This window comes from Phodopus roborovskii, unplaced genomic scaffold (genome assembly GCF_943737965.1).
Source record: "Phodopus roborovskii unplaced genomic scaffold, PHOROB, whole genome shotgun sequence".
NCBI lineage: Eukaryota > Metazoa > Chordata > Mammalia > Rodentia > Cricetidae > Phodopus > Phodopus roborovskii.
Window position 1 is genome coordinate 145,046 of NW_026125554.1, and position 17,445 is coordinate 162,490.

At 38.5% G+C, this 17,445-nt stretch overlaps 1 protein-coding gene across 1 annotated transcript; it reads left to right on the forward strand.

Moving 5' to 3' along the window:
• Positions 1 to 1,134: 1,134 nt before the first annotated feature.
• Positions 1,135 to 2,844, forward strand: LOC127216518 (zinc finger protein 664; the record flags this gene model as incomplete). Its single annotated transcript, XM_051177220.1, has 2 exons — positions 1,135 to 2,318; positions 2,487 to 2,844. Coding segments are annotated over 2 exons (1,515 nt in total), but the record flags the coding sequence as incomplete, so codon positions are not given.
• Between the last annotated feature and the right edge of the window lie 14,601 nt (positions 2,845 to 17,445).

Below are 17,445 nucleotides of genomic sequence, written 5' to 3' on the forward strand. Positions count from 1 at the left end.
CATTTCTATTATGTTCAATATCGGATACTTTAGGATGCAGTGACCTATGAGGATGTGCATGTGAGCTTCACTCATGAAGAATGGGCTTTGCTGGATCCTTCCCAGAAGAGTCTCTACAAAGATGTGATGCTGGAAACCTGTGAGAACCTCATTTCTATAGGTAAGAATGCCAACTTTCTGTATCTTTGTAACTTAAGACTAACCTTTCTTTGAGATTGGTGTTCTGCTGTGATTTTGACTGTTAGAGAAGAAGAATGTAGTGAATGAGTCAGGCATGCTTGTAAAACAATCACTGAAAATAACTCAAACTTGGCATAATTTCCAATAATATATCATACATTTTTGGTAATATGTTTTAGGCTACAAATGGGAAGACCAGAATATTGAAGAACATTGTCAGAGTTCTAGAAGATATGGAAGGTAATTTTCATGTGCAAAGACATACATTTATGCCTTTGAAAAAAATTTAATATGCCCTAATATTTAATGAAAAGCAACAGTATAAATAATTACAGCTTTATGGTGATTACTAAGTTCTTAAAACATTGGGTCTAAGAGATGGCTCAGTGGTTAAGAGCACTGACTGTTCTTCCAGAGGTCCTGAGTTCACTTCCCAGCAACCACATGGTAGCTCACAGCCACCTATAATGAGATCCAGTGCCCTCTTCTGGCCTGCAGGCATACATGAAGGCAGAACACTGTATACATAATGAATAAATAAATAAATATTTAAAACATTCTTAAAACATTGTGTACTTCTGTTTCAGGTAGCTGATCCGTGTTTACAATACAGTCTTCAAAGAAACAAGACAAGGAAAGAATGCCTTAACAAATATCACCATATTAATTATAGCCCCCTGAGATCCATGTTGCAGAAATACCTATTCATACAGTTTCATTCCATTCAAGTATTGTGAAGGCATTCACATTCATTAGGGTATTAGGATATATCTAAGACCTTTTATAAGCAAATAGTGCACAGTAAAGCTAGTGTTGCTCATATACTCCTAGTGACTTACCACAATGTAATGAGGACAGTTTATGAGAATCAAGAAAGTTGTAGTGAAGAGATCTTAATCCCTATTCCATATCTCTATGAGGAACAAAACTTTGAAGTGTGTGAAGGCAATGTGAAAACCTTTTGTTTGTAATTGTTCCTTTAATAGGTATATCATCTGTCACTCTGGATATAAGCCAAATGAGCATGAGGGATATGGAAAGAAGCAATGTGCCTCTCTCTCTCCCAGAAAAATTAGAAGATATGTAGTAGTTAACACTATTAGTAGACAGTGTGTTCATGATACAAATGTAGAATTAATTGGATTTCCATCTTCACTGGGAATACATCAACATAGTTACACTGGAGAAAAGCCTTATGAGTACAAGGAATATGGAAATTCTTCTCTCTGTCCTGGTTCATGTTGCACATGTAATGTGATTCCCACTATAGGACAATGTTATGAATGCAACCAGTGTGGTAAAGCTCTGAGTTCTACTTCTCTTCAAACACGTAAAATATTTCATATGGGTAAAGGATGCTGTAAATGTGAGTCATGTGCTAAAGGATTTAACCATCACAGGTATCTTCAAACATACAGGAGATCCCATAATGAAGACAAATCTTATGAATGTAAACAAGGGGATAAAACATTTAAATCTGATTCCTCTTTACAATTACATGAAAGAACGCCTTTGAAACTAAAATATTATGAATACAATCAAGGTAATAATGCCTTTGCATGTCATAGTTATCTTCAAGAACCTAAAACTCACTCTAGAGGGCAACAATATAGATGTCATCAGTGTGATAAGGCCTTTCATTGTTGCAATTCTCGTCAAACACATGAAATAATTCATACTGGAGAGAAACCTTATGAATGTAACCAATTCAGCAAAGCCTTTGCAAGTACTGATGATCTTCATAGGCATGAAAGTATTCATACTAGAGAGAAACCCTATCGATGCAATCAATGTGGTAAAGCCTTTGCACAGAAGAGTAATCTTCACAGGCATGAAAGAAGTCATACTGGAGAGAAACCCTATGTTTGTTATCAATGTGGCAAAGCCTTTACAGATAGCAGTAGTCTTCACAAGCATGAAAGGAATCATACTGGAGAGAAACCCTATGAATGTAATCAATGTGGTAAAGCCTTTGCAAATTCCAGCAATCTTAAACAACATGTAAGAAATCATACTGGAGAAAAACCATATGAATGTAATCAATGTGGTAAAGCCTTTGCATATCCTAGTAGCATCCAAAGGCATGAAAGAAGTCATACTGGAGAGAAACCCTATGAATGTAATCAGTGTGGTAAAGCCTTTGCACAAAAGATTAATCTTCACAAGCATGAAAGAAGTCATACTGGAGAGAAACCCTATGTTTGTAAACAATGTAAAAAAGCATTTGCAGATAGCAGTACTCTTCAAAAGCATGTACGAAGTCATACTGGAGAGAAACCCTATTCATGTAATCAGTGTGGTAAAGCCTTTGCACAGAAGAGTCATCTTCACAGTCATGAAAAAACTCATACTGGAGAGAAACCCTATGAATGTACTCAATGTGGTAAAGCCTTTGCAGAGAAGAGTCATCTTCACAGACATGAAAGAAGTCATACTGGAGAGAATCCGTATGAATGTAATCAATATGGTAAAGCTTTTGCATGTAACACTCATCTTCAAAATCATGAAATACATACTAGAGAAAAATCCCATGAACATAAAAAAGAGGTAAACCTTTGCACACTAGACAGAGACAATCATTTTGGAGATGCCAGTATCATGGGGTGTCCACCAAGACCGTTAGTAGTGGTGAAATAGAACCAGTCAATTTGGTTTTGTTTTTCAGACTATGGCTGCCCTGCTGCTTCCCTCTTGAAGGGAGAAGGTATTTGATTTAATTTTGATTTTTACAAATCAAAAATTGTAAAATAGTTGAAAGACTTTGAACTTTTAAAAGAGATTTTGAATATATAGTGAGTTGAATTTAATTAAGGTTATTTATGTTTTCAATGTGAAATCTTGGGAATGAATAAGAAAGGGAAGGTGGAATAAAAGTGATGTTTTTGTGTCAAGTTGACAAGTGGTCAGTCATACTGGCTAGTCTTATGTCAATTTCAAACAGAAACTACAGTTATATTCATGGAAACTCATTTGAGAAAATGCCTCCATAAGATCTGGCTGTTGGGCATATTTTTAAATGTGATAGATAAGGAAAGAAGGTTGAGCAAGGCATGGGAAGCAACCCATTAAGAAGCACCCCTCCATGGCCTATGCATCAGCTTCTGCCTCCAGGTCTCTGCCCTGTTGGAGTTCCTGTCCTGACTTCCATCAGTGATGAACATCAGTGCTGAAGTGTAAGCCAAATAAACCCTTTCATCCCCATCTTGCCTTTTGGTCATTGTGTTTCATTGCCAAAAATCTAAGATTCCAAAAACTAAAATAAGAAAAAAAAAGTTGTGGACAGATGGCTCAGCAATTAAACACAATGGCTGTTCTTCCAGAAGGCACAGAGCCCACAGGCATCAAAGAGATAATCCCTATGAATGTAATCAATGTGGTAAAGCTCTCTGTAAGTCCTGTTCAAGGTTACCCAACACCCTAACAGTCTTACATACAAACAAAATACCTGTGCATGTAAAATAAATTATCAAAAAAAGAATGTATCACATTATGAAACTTTATCTAATATAGTCTTGCATCATCTCAAGTCTTTCATTGTCTTCATTCACATTAAGAGAATTATGTTAACAATGACAATAATAAACAATGTGCAAAGATTGTTCATGAAGGAATAGAAATCCATTCAATCCTTCATTGTCCATATAGCAGAGAGTTTCATCACCTCCAAGTGATAGAAGACAGAAAGAGTAATGGCACATCTTCATTACAATGACATATTTGAGAATTGAGGATTTTACTCAGTTTACTGCTGCTGTTAGCTAAACAAGTTTGGTTCTTAACATCAGTTGGCTCAGAACTACTTATAAACCTTATCCTGGAGCTCTAATGTACTCTTCTGGATTCCTTAAACACCAGGTATGCAAGTGGTGCAAAGATGTGTGTGTGTGTGTGTGTGTGTGTGTGTGCGCGCGCGCGCACGTGCGCGCACGCCTTCATATTTTAAAAGAGCTTTCTATATGTATATGTAAAATTAATTTAAATGTCTTCTTGGACCGTGGTTCTGAAAAGGACTCATTTGAAGAGAATTCTAAATGCTTGTGCTAACACTCCAAGAAAACAAGACCTAACCCTAACCCTGAACCCTAACCCTAACCTTGTGACTTCAAGGTTTGTTCAAAACATGGAATTGTTCTTGGAATGTGTTTGTATATTCCTCCCAGGTGTAGCAGGTAGGTGTGAGTTGACTTCAGATTACTTATTATTTATTGCTGTTGTTATTCAATTAAATGTTTCAACTAACCTTTATATACCTGTATGGAAAAACATATTTTTTCCTGTGTGACTCATTTTTTTTATTGTTGTATACAGCCTGAACTCATAAGAGTATAAATTGTCTGGGGTACTAAATAAAGTTGGCTATTGTATGAGACTTCAGTCCTCCTCATTTATTGCTCCATTCTCCCAGATCCCACCACCTCTAGAGTAGTGAAAAGTGGCACTTGAACAAAAACCAAAAGTTGGCTACAAGTTAAGAGAATGAGAATCCTCAGTGAAGGAGGTGAGTGAGAATGACGGGGCAGAAACTGGGGGCGGGGTCCTTATGTTGCCCTAGTGCATCATTTTCTTTAAAGAAAGTATACATGTTAAAATTACAAATACTAGGTTGCTTACAAGTTGATTATAACTTCTGATTTCCAGAAGATGGAATTTTAGGTGAAGTATGGGACAGAGCACAAAACAATATTGAAAAGGCAAACAAGGAAACGATCCCTGTTCAATTTTGGGTCTTTTGTTCATGAACTTATCAAACTAAGGAAGATAAGGAGGACTCAGTGACTTCCTAGAATGAATATAAACATTATGATCAAACTTTAAAATTGGTTTAAAAAAAGGCAAAGAGATGATTTTCCTTGATCAGGCAAAATCAAAAGTAAAATTAGCATCACCTGTGCCTCACTGGAACCTCCTTTTCATACATATCCTCCTTTTTTTTTTTTTTGAAAATGACCCTGAAGCATCAGGTAATTTACTGATCAATATAATCTTGAATTCTCTCTATTTTGGTGAATATTTAGGAGAACCTAGAAAAAGCTGACTTTACCAATTCCTTACTTGCCTTATGAGGTGTAATTGGCAGTGCAGCTTTAAAAAAAAAAAATGAAATATTTAAGTGTGAAAGAACTGGGTGGACTAGCTGGGCCATGGTGGTGCATACCTCTAATCCCAGCACTTGGAAGGTAGAATCAGGCAGATCTCTGTGAGTTTGAGGCTAGCCTGGTCTACAAAGCAACACAGAGAAACCTTGTCTCAAAAAGATCAAAAAAGAGAGAGAGAGATAGAACTGGATACTTTCAAATCATTTGCAGATTACAATGAAAAAATAGAGAATCCTTATTGAGCTGGCAAATAGGGGCTTTCTCATATGATCTGAACTTATGATTATAAAAATTGTCCAAACCCCTCCCATTTCCACAGATAGATGTTTATGAGTGGTTCATCTAATGGATTAGGAAGGATTACTAGTCCAGATATTCATCAATTTTTTTTAATACTTCTTTCTCCTGAGCTGGATATGTGGAACTGACTGTCTTAATTAATGTATTATAGTCAATTTATAAACCTTCAAATAGTTCAGATTCTGCTTATGTTATGCGAATATTTTTAGCAATAGAAACTGCTTTAATTTTATCTATACTTCCTGTTATGCTCCATTACTACAAGAACTAAAACATCTGGTAAAAACCCATTGACATCCTTTATTACTCATACTTGTGCATATTCCAGCATCCCTGTTTATATTGCAGGAGAAAAGAAGCATGCTAATGCATGAATCTCCCCTATTTTTACTTCTCCAGAACAGGAACATATACACCTATGCAATACTGCTCATATACTTCATGTACACTGCCCCATCCCACTTAGGAATGTTCTACTTAACATTCTTTTACATTGTCAGAATTACATAACTTGAATTAATCCCAGAGTTTAAAAATAGTAATGAATTATGGCAATTGGCTGTCACTCCCTTGGCTCTTGAACCTTGGATGCTGTACCTGCATATATTCATTTGTATATATTCTACATTTCTGTGGGCTATGTGTCAATCCTCAGAGAATGCTTCTGCAAACAAACTTTGCTATTATGTGAGTACCTACTTTTATATACCTTACAATGGAATAGTTGATGCTAATTTTTAAAAATTGCACCCCTTCCCCAGGGCTCCATATTCTAGCCCATAATTATGGAAGATGTCTATTTCACCTTATGCCAGGACTGTTCAAGGGACACCAAGTAAAATACCACACACTACCCACTAACACTCTATTTTTTTCCCTTTTTTTAAATTTATTTTATATAACCAAGTCCATTTAAATGAAAACAAACATTTATAGACAATATTTGGGAATTTGGGGGTTGTTCTTTCCAAACTACTTCCTGCTGGTAAAGGGCACTGTTATGGGGGATTCGAAGAAGATTCACAAATCCTGGCTGTAGTCTGTAACGCTGCTTTGTCCAGCTGTTTTCAATGTAGGATCACCTGGTACTCTGTTTCAGGTGGTCTGGCTTGATCAAACCACATTAGTCTGGAAGGAATCCACATCTTTTCATTTTCTGTGGAAACAAAAATAGAAATCCTTTTCCCCAGTAACTTGTCCTTGAACTTAAATTTTGGAGTCAAAGCATTTTTTTAATTTAATTTATTATTTTACATGTCATTCCCAGTTCCCTCTCCCTCCCTCCCTTCCTCCCTCTTTCCCTCTCCTTTACCCTCTCTGTCCTCTCACATGCACTCTAACCACCCTCCCTCCCATCCCCCCCACCCCAATTCCATATGTAGGGGAATGCCATCCATTTGGGGTCATGTACATCTGACAGGTCATGTGAAGTAGGGACTAGGGCTTCTCTCTTGTCTCTAGATTAAAGTAGTTATCCCTCCATGGGGGATGTGTTCGCAAAGTCCTTTTGTGCACCAGGGATACATCCTGGCTTCACTGTCTGAGGTCTCTTAGACTGCTCAGTCCTTCTGGCTGAGACCCATATTCAGGGGGGCCTGAGTCAGTCCCATGCTGGCTTCCCAGCTATCAGTCTGGGGGCCCGTTAGCTCCTCCTTGTTCAGGCAAGCTGTCTCTATATGTTTCTGCCGCCTGGTCTTGTCCTCTCCATCTGCATCTGGGTTCTACTTCCACTCAGTGTTTATGTATGGGTGTTTGCTCCTGTTTCCAACAGGCATTAGTTGAGGGCTCCATGGATAAGTTAGTTGTTGATCTCACTCTCTGGGAAGGGCATTTATGGTAGCCTTTCCACGGAAGCTCAAATTGTTAGTTGGCAGCAGTCTTGTAGTTCTCTAGACCTTTCTTTGTGTTCAATTTTATCTTCAAACCAATATGGCTCCCTCTTTTATGTTCTCTCTCTCTCTCTCTCTCTCTCTCTCTCTCTCTCTCTCTCTCTCTCTCTCTCTCCTGTCTTCTATTCCTAACCAGGCTCAATCTTCCTGGTCGCACATGTTTTCCTTTCCTCTCCCTCACTTTCTCCTATTTCTCTCTCCATTCACTGCCCCCCCACTTCCCCTGAGCACTGGGGGACTTGTCCCATCCCAGTTTTGTGAGGGACTTTATATGAATCTCTTAGAATACACCTTGTATCCTAGTTCCTCTGGTGGTGTGAATTATAGGCTGATGATCCTTTGATCTAGGTCTAAAATACATATATGAGTGAGTACATACTGTGTTCCTCTTTTTGTGACTGGGTTACCTCATTCAGGATGGTTTCTTCAAGTGCCATCCACTTGCCTGAGAATTTCAATATTTTTTTTCTGCAGAGTAGTATTCCATTGTGTAGAAGTGCCACATCTTCATCAACCATTCTTCAATTGAGGGGCATCTAGGTTGATTCCAGGTTCTTGCTATTACAAATAGTGCTGCTATGAACATAGTTGAACAGATGTCTTTGTTGCATGGATGCGAATCCTTTGGGTATATGCCTAAGAGGGGGATGGTCGGGTCCTGTGGTAAACTAATTCCCATTTTCCTGAGGAACCGCCATACTGATCTCCACAGTGGCTGTATGAGTTTGCACCCCCACCAGCAGTGGGGGAGTGTTCCCCTTTCTCCACATCCTCTCCAACATGAGTCATCAATGGTGTTTCTAATTTTAGCCATTCTGGCAGGAGTAAGATGGTATCTCAAAACTCAAGTCCAAATGGATCAAAGACCTCAACATCAATCCAGCCACATTGAACCTCTTAGAAGAGAAACTAGGAGGTGCCCTTGAACAAATTGGTATAGGAGACCGCTTCCTGAACATAACTCCAGGGGCACAGATACTGAGAGAAACAATTAATAAATGGGACCTCTTCAAACTTAGAAGCTTCTGTAAGGCAAAGGACACAGTGGACAAGACCAAATGGCAGCCCACAGACTGGGAAAAGATTTTCACCAATCCTATATCTGACAAAGGGCTGATCTCCAAAATATACAAAGAACTCAAGAAACTAGTCAACAAAACACCAAATAACCCTATTAAAAAATGGGGTACAGAACTAAAAAAAAGAATTCTCAATAGAAGAAATCAAAAAGGCTGAAAGACCCTTAAGAAAATGATCCACATCCTTAGCTATCAGGGAAATGCAAACCACTAACACTCTTTAAAGCCCACCTTTCCCCTGGGCTCCATATTCTCAGGCACAACTCTGGCAGAAGATGTGCTTTACTGAAGGCCAGGCCAGGTAAGACACCTCCCACTGCCAGCTAACAACCCCTAGAGGTCACCCAACAGCCCCCAACTGCATACACTCCCCTGTGCACCATATACCAGCCCACAATTTTGGCAGAAAACGTATGCTTTACCAGAGGCCATGCCTCAGTAGGAACCCCAGAAGCCACACAATTACATGGAAATACAGAGGCAACATTGGCACTCAGGGCCTGAGAAATACAGGATGCAGAAAGCTCAGAGGAGACAGCCTACTGGATCTGGTCTTCAGAACTCCAGGCCATTCATGCCAGAAGATCAGAGAGGAAACAAACCAATGGAAATAAATCCCAAAAGTATCCATACAAAAAAGATAAAATCCGAAATTGGTTCCAAAACTATAATAACAACAAACACAGATGACTAAAGCCAGGATAAGAACAATCAAAAACAAGGCAATATGGCACCAGCAGAGCACAGCTCTTTGCCGTGGATATTCCAACACACCTGAAGCAAAAGGCTGTGACCTTAAACCAAATCTTATGAAGATGATAAAGGACCTTAAAGAGGATTTGAATAAATCCCTTAAAGAAATGCAGGAAAATACAAATGAACAGGTGAAGCAAGTTAATAAAACTATTCAAGGCCTAAAAATGGAAATAGAAGCAATAAAGAAAATACAAACTGAGGGGATCCTGCAGATGGACAATTTAGGGAAGCAAACAGTAACAGCAAACACAAACATCTCCAACAGAATACGAGAGATAGGAAAGAAAAGAAATTGACACATCAAAGAAAATGTTATATCTGAGAGCAAACCATCCAGGATCTGCTGTCATTTCAGTCTTAGACCCACACCCACTGGGAGAGGTGAGTGCTTGGCAATATCCTGCCCACCTTTCCCCCAATGGAGTCCCATGAACTGAGTCCCCCAGGCCCCACCTACCACAGAATCCCTCAGAGAGACCTGGAGGCAGAACAAGCATCCAGCATCTGCTGCCATTGCAGTCTTGGACCAGCAGCCACTAGGAGAGGTGAGTTCTGAGCCTTCTCCTACCCACCTTTCCCTGATGGAATCCCCTGACCCTTGGCCCCCAGACCCATCCTGCCACCAAATCCCACAGACACACCTGGAGCCAGCCAAAGCATGCAGCATCTGTCATCATTGCAGTTTTGGACCTGCCTCCACCCAATGGGAAGAACTTTGGACCTGTACCCACTAGAAGGAAAGACCCCACCTGTATCCACTTGAAGAAGGGATGGAAAGGTGACAATATAAATTTACATTCAACAATAGAAAGACTAACATGACATGACCAGAGTCTAGGGATTCTACACCAGAAGAGCTGAACATCACAATGCAAATGAAGCAGAAGTGAATGACTTTAAAAACTTTATGAAGATGATAGAGACCCACAAAGAGGAAATGAAAAAAATCCCTTAAAGAAATGGAAGAAAAAAACAAAATATGTAAGAAATGAAGGAAAATGAACCAAAAATGAAAGAAATCAGCAAATCTCTTAAAGAAAAGAAAAAAACAGAGAGTTCAAAACCTGAAAGTTGGAATATACAATAAAGAAAACACAAACTGAGGGAATGCTGGGAATAGAAAATCTAGGTAAATGATTAAAAAAAAAAACATAGATGCAAGCATAACCTACAGAATACAAGAGATAGAAAAGAGAATCTCAGGCACTGAAGATAAACTAGAGGAAACAGATTCATTGACCAAAGAAAATCTTAAGTCCAACAAATCCAGCACAAAGTATCCAGGAAATGTGGGACATTGTGAAGAGACAAAACCTTAGAATAATAGGTATAGAAGAAGTCCACCTCAAAGGTGCAGAAAACTTATTCAACAAAACTTTCCTGACCTAAAGAAGGACATCCCTATGAAAGTACAAATCATTTACAGAACACCAAATAAACTGGACCAAAAAGAAAAAAGAAAAGAAAAGAAAAATCCCCTCAATACACAATAATCAAAACACCAAACATACAGAACAAAGAAAGAATATTAAGATCAGCTAAAGAAAAAAGCCGTAAAATATAAAGGCAGACCTATGAGAATTACACCTGACTTCTCAATGGAAACTCTGAAAGCCAGAAGGTCCTTGATAGATGTTCTACAAACACTAAAAGACCACAGATGCCAGCCCAGACTACTATACCAAACAAAGCTATCAATTACTATAGATGGAGAAATCAAGATATTCCATGCAAAACCAGATTTAAACTATACATATCCACAAATCCAGCCTTATAGAAAATACTGGAGGGAAATCTCCAACTCAAGGAAGTTAACTATACTCACAAAAACAAAAGCAATAGATAACCCTACACCCCCAAACCCCTAAGAAGAGAAACACACACACACACACACACAAATGCCAATAAAAGAAACAAATCCAAAATTAACAGGAATCAAGAATCAATGGCCATTAATATCTCTTAATATCAATGGATTCAATTTCCCTATAAAAACATACAGGCTAAAAGAATGTATACAAAGACAGAATCCATCCTTCAGACCTTGCGAACACATCCCCCATGGAGGGATAACTGCCTTAACCTAGAGACAGGATAGAAGCCCTAGTCCCTACGTCAAATGACCTGACATATCTACATGACCCCACCTGGATGGTATTGTCCTACATATGGAATTGGGATGGGGGGGGTGGGAGGGGAGGGTGGTCAGGGTTCATGTGAGAGGGCAGAGAGGGTAAAAGTGAGGGACAGAGGGAGAGGAAGGGAGGGAGAGGGAACTAGGATCGACATGTAAAATAAATAAAATTAAAAAAAATAATCCATCCTGCTGAATATAAGAAACACACCTCAACTTCAAAGACAGATGTCACCTCAGAATAAAGGGTTAGAAAAAGGTTTTCCAATTAAATGGAATTAAAAAACAAGCTGGTTTACCTACGTTAATATCAAACAAATTAAACTTCACACTAAAATTAATCAAAAGACATGAAGAAGGTCATTTCATATTCATCACAGGAACAATCCATCAAGATGAAGTCTCAATTCTGAACATCCATGCCCCAAATACAAATGCACCCACATTTGTAAAAGAAACATTACTAAAACTCAAATCACATATAACACCCCATACACTTATACTGGGAGACTTCAACACCCCACTCTCAACACTGGATAGGACTAACAGAAGTTATGACCTAATTGGATTTAACAAACATCTATAGAGCATTCCATCCAAACACACACACACACAAAAATATACTTTCTTCGCAACACCACATGGAACCTTATCTAAAAGCAACCACATGCTCAGCAACAAAGCAAACCTCAACAGATTAAAAAAAAAAAAAAAAAAAAAGAATAACCCCCTGAGTCTCATTGGATCACCAAGGTTTAAAATTAGAATTCAACAACAACACAAATTGCAGAAACACTACAAAGTCATGGAAACTGAACAATGCCCAATTACACCATTCCTGGATTAAGGAAGAAAGAAGATTTTCTAGAATTCAATGAGAATGAAGACACAACATACCCAAATTTAATGGGACACCTTGAAAGCAGTGCTAGGAGAAAAGTTCATTGCACTAAGTGCCCATATGAAGAAAACAGAGGATAGTCACATTAGAGAATTAACAGCACAACTGAAAGCCTTAGAACAAAAAGAAGCAAACTCACCCTAGAGGAGTAGATGCCAGGAAATAATCAATTTGAGGGCCAAAATCAATAAAGTAGAAACTAGGAAAACATTACAAAGAATCAATGAAACAAAGAGTTGGTTCTTTGAGAAAATCAACAAGCTAGAAAAACTGTTATCCAAAATAAACAAAAGGTTAAGAGAGAACATAGAACATGCAAATTAAGAAAATCAGAAATGAAAAGGACGACATAACAATGGACACTGAGGAAATCCATAGAATCATCAGGTCATTCTTTGAAAACCTATACTCCACAAAATTCAAATATTTAATGGAAATGAACAAATTTCTGGATAGGTATCACTAAAACTAAATCAAGGACAGATAAGCAATTTAAATAGACCTATAACACCTAATTAAATAGAAGTAGTCATCAAAAGTCTCCCAACCAAAAAAGCCCAGGGCCAGATGATTTCAATGCAGAATTCAACAAGAAGTTCAAAGAAGAGCTAGTATCAATACTCCTCAAATTTCTCTACACAGTAGAACATTGCCAAACCCTTTTTACAAGGCTTCAATTACCTTGGTACCCAAACCACACAAAGACACAACTAAGAAAGAGACTACTGACCAATCTCCCTCATGAACATTGATGCAAAGATATTCAATAAAATACTGGCAAATCAAATCCAAGAAAACATCAGAAAAATCACCCACCATGATCAAGTAGGCTTCATCATAGAAATGCAAGGATGGTTCAACACATGAAAATCTGTCAATATAATACACCATATAAGCAAACTGAAGAAGAAAAATCTCATGAATGTTATGAATACGTTTTCCCACCACCCTGGTCCCACAGCCGCACCAGCCCCAAATAACACACAGAGACACTGTATTAGATATAATGCTGTTGGCCTGTTACTAGTGTTTCTTATTGGCTAGCTCTGTCTTAAATATTAACCCATTTCTATTAATCTAAGTATTTTCACATGGTCTTATCTTACTGGAGAGAGGGCCTGGTGTTCTGCTCTCCCTGTCCTACATCTTAAATTTCTTTCCTACTACTTCCTGAATCATTCTTGTCTCCTAGTTCCACCTATCTTGCTTTCTTATTGGCCAACAGTATTTTATTCATTAACCAATAAGAGAAACATATTTACAGAATGACATCTCCCATCATCTCCTCCTTTCTGTCTAAAATAAAAAGAAGGGTTTTAACGTTAACATAGCAAAATATATAACAAAACAGTTATCAAATAAGAACCACAGTTAACAATATTTAGTCCATTAACATTTAGCATGATTTTTTAAAAAAATATTTCATCATCTATCCTATTTTTGTGAGTCTAAAGTCCTATATGTAACTTGTCTTTAACCCTAACTAAGGCAAACTATAACCATAACTATCTGTCTTCAACTCCATCAAAGATCACAGAAGGATACTATAAAAACTCTAGAAATGACAGAGCTAATTCACTTCCTGGTCAGGCACCTGAAGTTCTTCTGTAATGTTTCATCTTCAGCCCATAGGCCATAGTGTGTCTGGCAGACTCCTCAGCAAAGCAGGAAACTTTAAACTGTCCACCTATATTGGCAGTTTGTCAGTCACTTTTCTCTGTGTCCTGTAGACTATCTGGCAGACTCTTCAATGAAGCAGGAACCCTGAAGCAATGTCCATCTTCTATCAGCAGTCACTTTCCTGTGGGTCCTGCATTTCCAATTTATACAGCATAAAGTCAAACAGTCCAGACAAGAGCAGTATCTTGCCCAAATGGCTCCTCTTGCCATATTGAAAGCAAACTCCATAACGCGTTTTTTATTTATTTTTTTATGTCCATCTTCCTTTTTTTACGCAGGTGGTATTGCCAGGGGCAGTCATGTCTCATTGTTAAGAAAAACCTTAAACCATTTTAAATGTCATATTCTGTAGGTCTTTGAAAGGTTTGAAGATTATCTATCCATCTCATATCCATCTCAAATACATCTTGAAAACCTAAGTAACTTAACTCTACATTCTTACTATTATAGGTAACTATAATCTGTACTAAATTATAAATTACATTTCTAAATGAGCTATATAAACAATACCTAAACAAGAGGAGAAATATACATATCAAAAATTAACTTTAAATTTGTAACAATAAATGAAAATCCATTCCAAAGCAAAGTATTCATATCTATACCATAATCCCCTTTTTGCCTTTAAAACAAGATTGGTTGTGATTCTTAACCATTTATAACCAACCCCACATAAATGAAAACAAACATTTATAGACAATATTTGGGAATTTGGGCATTGTTCTTTCTAAACTGCTTCCTGCTGGTAGGGGGTGCTATCATGGGGATCCTAAGAAGACACAGAAATTTTGGCGCTATATATATATATATATATATATACACACACACACACACACATATATATATATATATATATATATATATATATATATACACATACATCATATATGTATGATGTGTGTATGTATATAGTTGCCTTTTCCCAACTGTTTTGAATGTTGGATCACCTGGAACACTGTTTCAGGGGATCTTGCTTGATCAAACCATGCTAGTCTGGAAGGAATCTACAGCTTTTTATTTTCTGTGAAAACAAAAATAGAAATCCTTGATGGGAGATGTCATTCTGTAAATATGTTCCTCATACTGGTTAATGAATAAAGCACTGTTGGCCAATAGGAAAGGAAGATGGGCGGGACTAGGAGACAAAGAGAAGAGAGGAAGTAGTAAGGAAGAGTCAAGATGGAGAGTCTGGAGAGAGCAGGATGCCAGCCCCACTCCCCAGAAGGTAAGACCATGTGGAAATACTTAGATTAACAGAAATGGGTTAATACTTAAGACAGAGCTAGCCAATAAGAAACTAGTACCTGGCCAACAGCATTATATCTTATACAGAGCCTCTGTGTGTTAATTGGGGCTGGCGCGGTGGAGGGACAAGATCAGTGGCGGGGGGGGGGGGGGGGTAAAACCTTACTCGTTACAAATCCTTTTCCCCAGTAACCTGTCCTTAGACTTAAATTTTGAAGTCAAAACATTTTTAAAATATATAAATTGGAATAATTTAGCTGTAATTGAGTGATTTAAAGACAGTATCATAGCATACGGTAGCCAGACTCTTTGTGTGCTTTCCATCTTCACATGGCTTATTATTATTATTATTATTATTATTATTATTATTATTATTATTTCTTCTACTTTTATTTTTTTGTCTTTTGAGACAGGGTTTCTCTGTGTGACTTTGGCTGCCCTGGAATTTACTGTGTATCCCAGTTTGAAATCACAAAGATCCGCTTGCCCCTGCTTCCAGAGTGCTGGAATTAAAGGCATATTCCACCAATGCCCAGCTACTCTCTTTCTGTTTTTTTTAACCAGCTGCTCATACACACCATTGAATTGTCAGCAGTGCTTCTTAAAAGCTGTGCGGTTTTTGCCACTATGCTGAGTCAGGAAACCTCCCTTAAAGGAGCCTCGCAAATCTCTGCTTGTCTCTAACAAAACAAACTCCCACCTAGAAAAAATGTTGTTACTAAGAAGCCTTGCTTGTCACTGTTCTTTCGTTTCTAAAATCCCTTTTTAAGCTTTTGTCAAGTTTTAAGGGGAAGTTCTCGGGTCCACATTGCAGCGCCATTTTGTTATGAGCAGTTTTCGCACCGGCCTGATCCCAGAGCCACGCCAGCCCCAAATGAAACACAGAGACACTGTACTAGATATAATGCTGTTAGCCTGTTACTAGTGTTTCTTATTGGCTAGCTCTGTCTTAAATATTAAACCATTTCTATTAATCTAAGTATTTCCACATTGTTTTATCTTGCCAGAGAGATAGCCAGGACCTCACATGAACATGTCACTAGATGCTGAAAGAGCATTCAACAAAATCCAGCACACCTTCATGATAAAGGTAATAAGATACAAGGAACATACGTAAACATGATAAAGGCAATATACAGCAATCCAACAGCCACCATCAGACTCAATGTGATTCCTCTAAAATCAGGAAAAAGACAAGGTTGTCCACTCTCAGACTTTAATGGACCATCATGGGAGGCCTTATTCTCCCTGGGGAGTTAATGGAGGGTGGGATGGGGGGGTCATTGGGGGGCCATGGATGGATGGAAAGAACTGGGATTGATATGTATAATTGATTGTTTTAATTTAAATAAAAATGTATTTCAAAAATACACAGGCAAATGGATGGAACTAGAAAAAAATTATCCTGAGTGAAATAATCCAGACCCAGAAAGACAAACACTGTGTGTACTCACTCATAAGAGGATATTGCATGTAAAGCAAAGGATAACCAGGCTAAAATCCTCAACCCCAGAGAAGCTAGGTAGCAAGGAGAATCCTAAATTCCCCTCAGAGGAAGAAATAGACAAGATCTCCTAAGAAAATTGGGAGCAGGAAGGAGGAATAAGGGAGGGTGGAAAGGGAGGGGAAGGGAGGAAAGGGTGGAGGAGAACATGAAGGAATGGTCAAGATGGGGAAGGTCAAAGAAGATATCATCTTTTTTCTTCTTTCTTTCTTTTCATTTTATTTAAATTAGAAACAATCTTATTTTACATATCAATCCCAGTTCCCTCTCCCTCCCATCCTTCCTCTCCCCAAACAAATCCCCCTGTTCCACCCCACCCCACCCCCGTGCACTCCCCAGGGAGGGTGAGGCCTTCCATGGGGGATTATCGAAGTCTGTCACATCATTTTGGGCAGGTCCTAGTCCCTCCCCCAAGTATCTAGGCTGAGAGAGTATCCCTCCATAGGGAGTGGGCACCCAAAGTCCATTAGTGCACTAGGGATAAAAACTGGTTCCACAGCCAGAGGCCCCATAGACTGTCCAGGCCTCCTAACTGACACTCATGTTCAGGGGGCCTGGTTTGGTCCTGTCTGGGGTCTGTGAACTCCTATTTTCTCAGTTCAGCTGTTTCTGTGGGTTTCTCCAACATGGTCTTGACCCGTTTGCTCATCACTCCTCCCTCTCTACAACTGGATTCTGGAG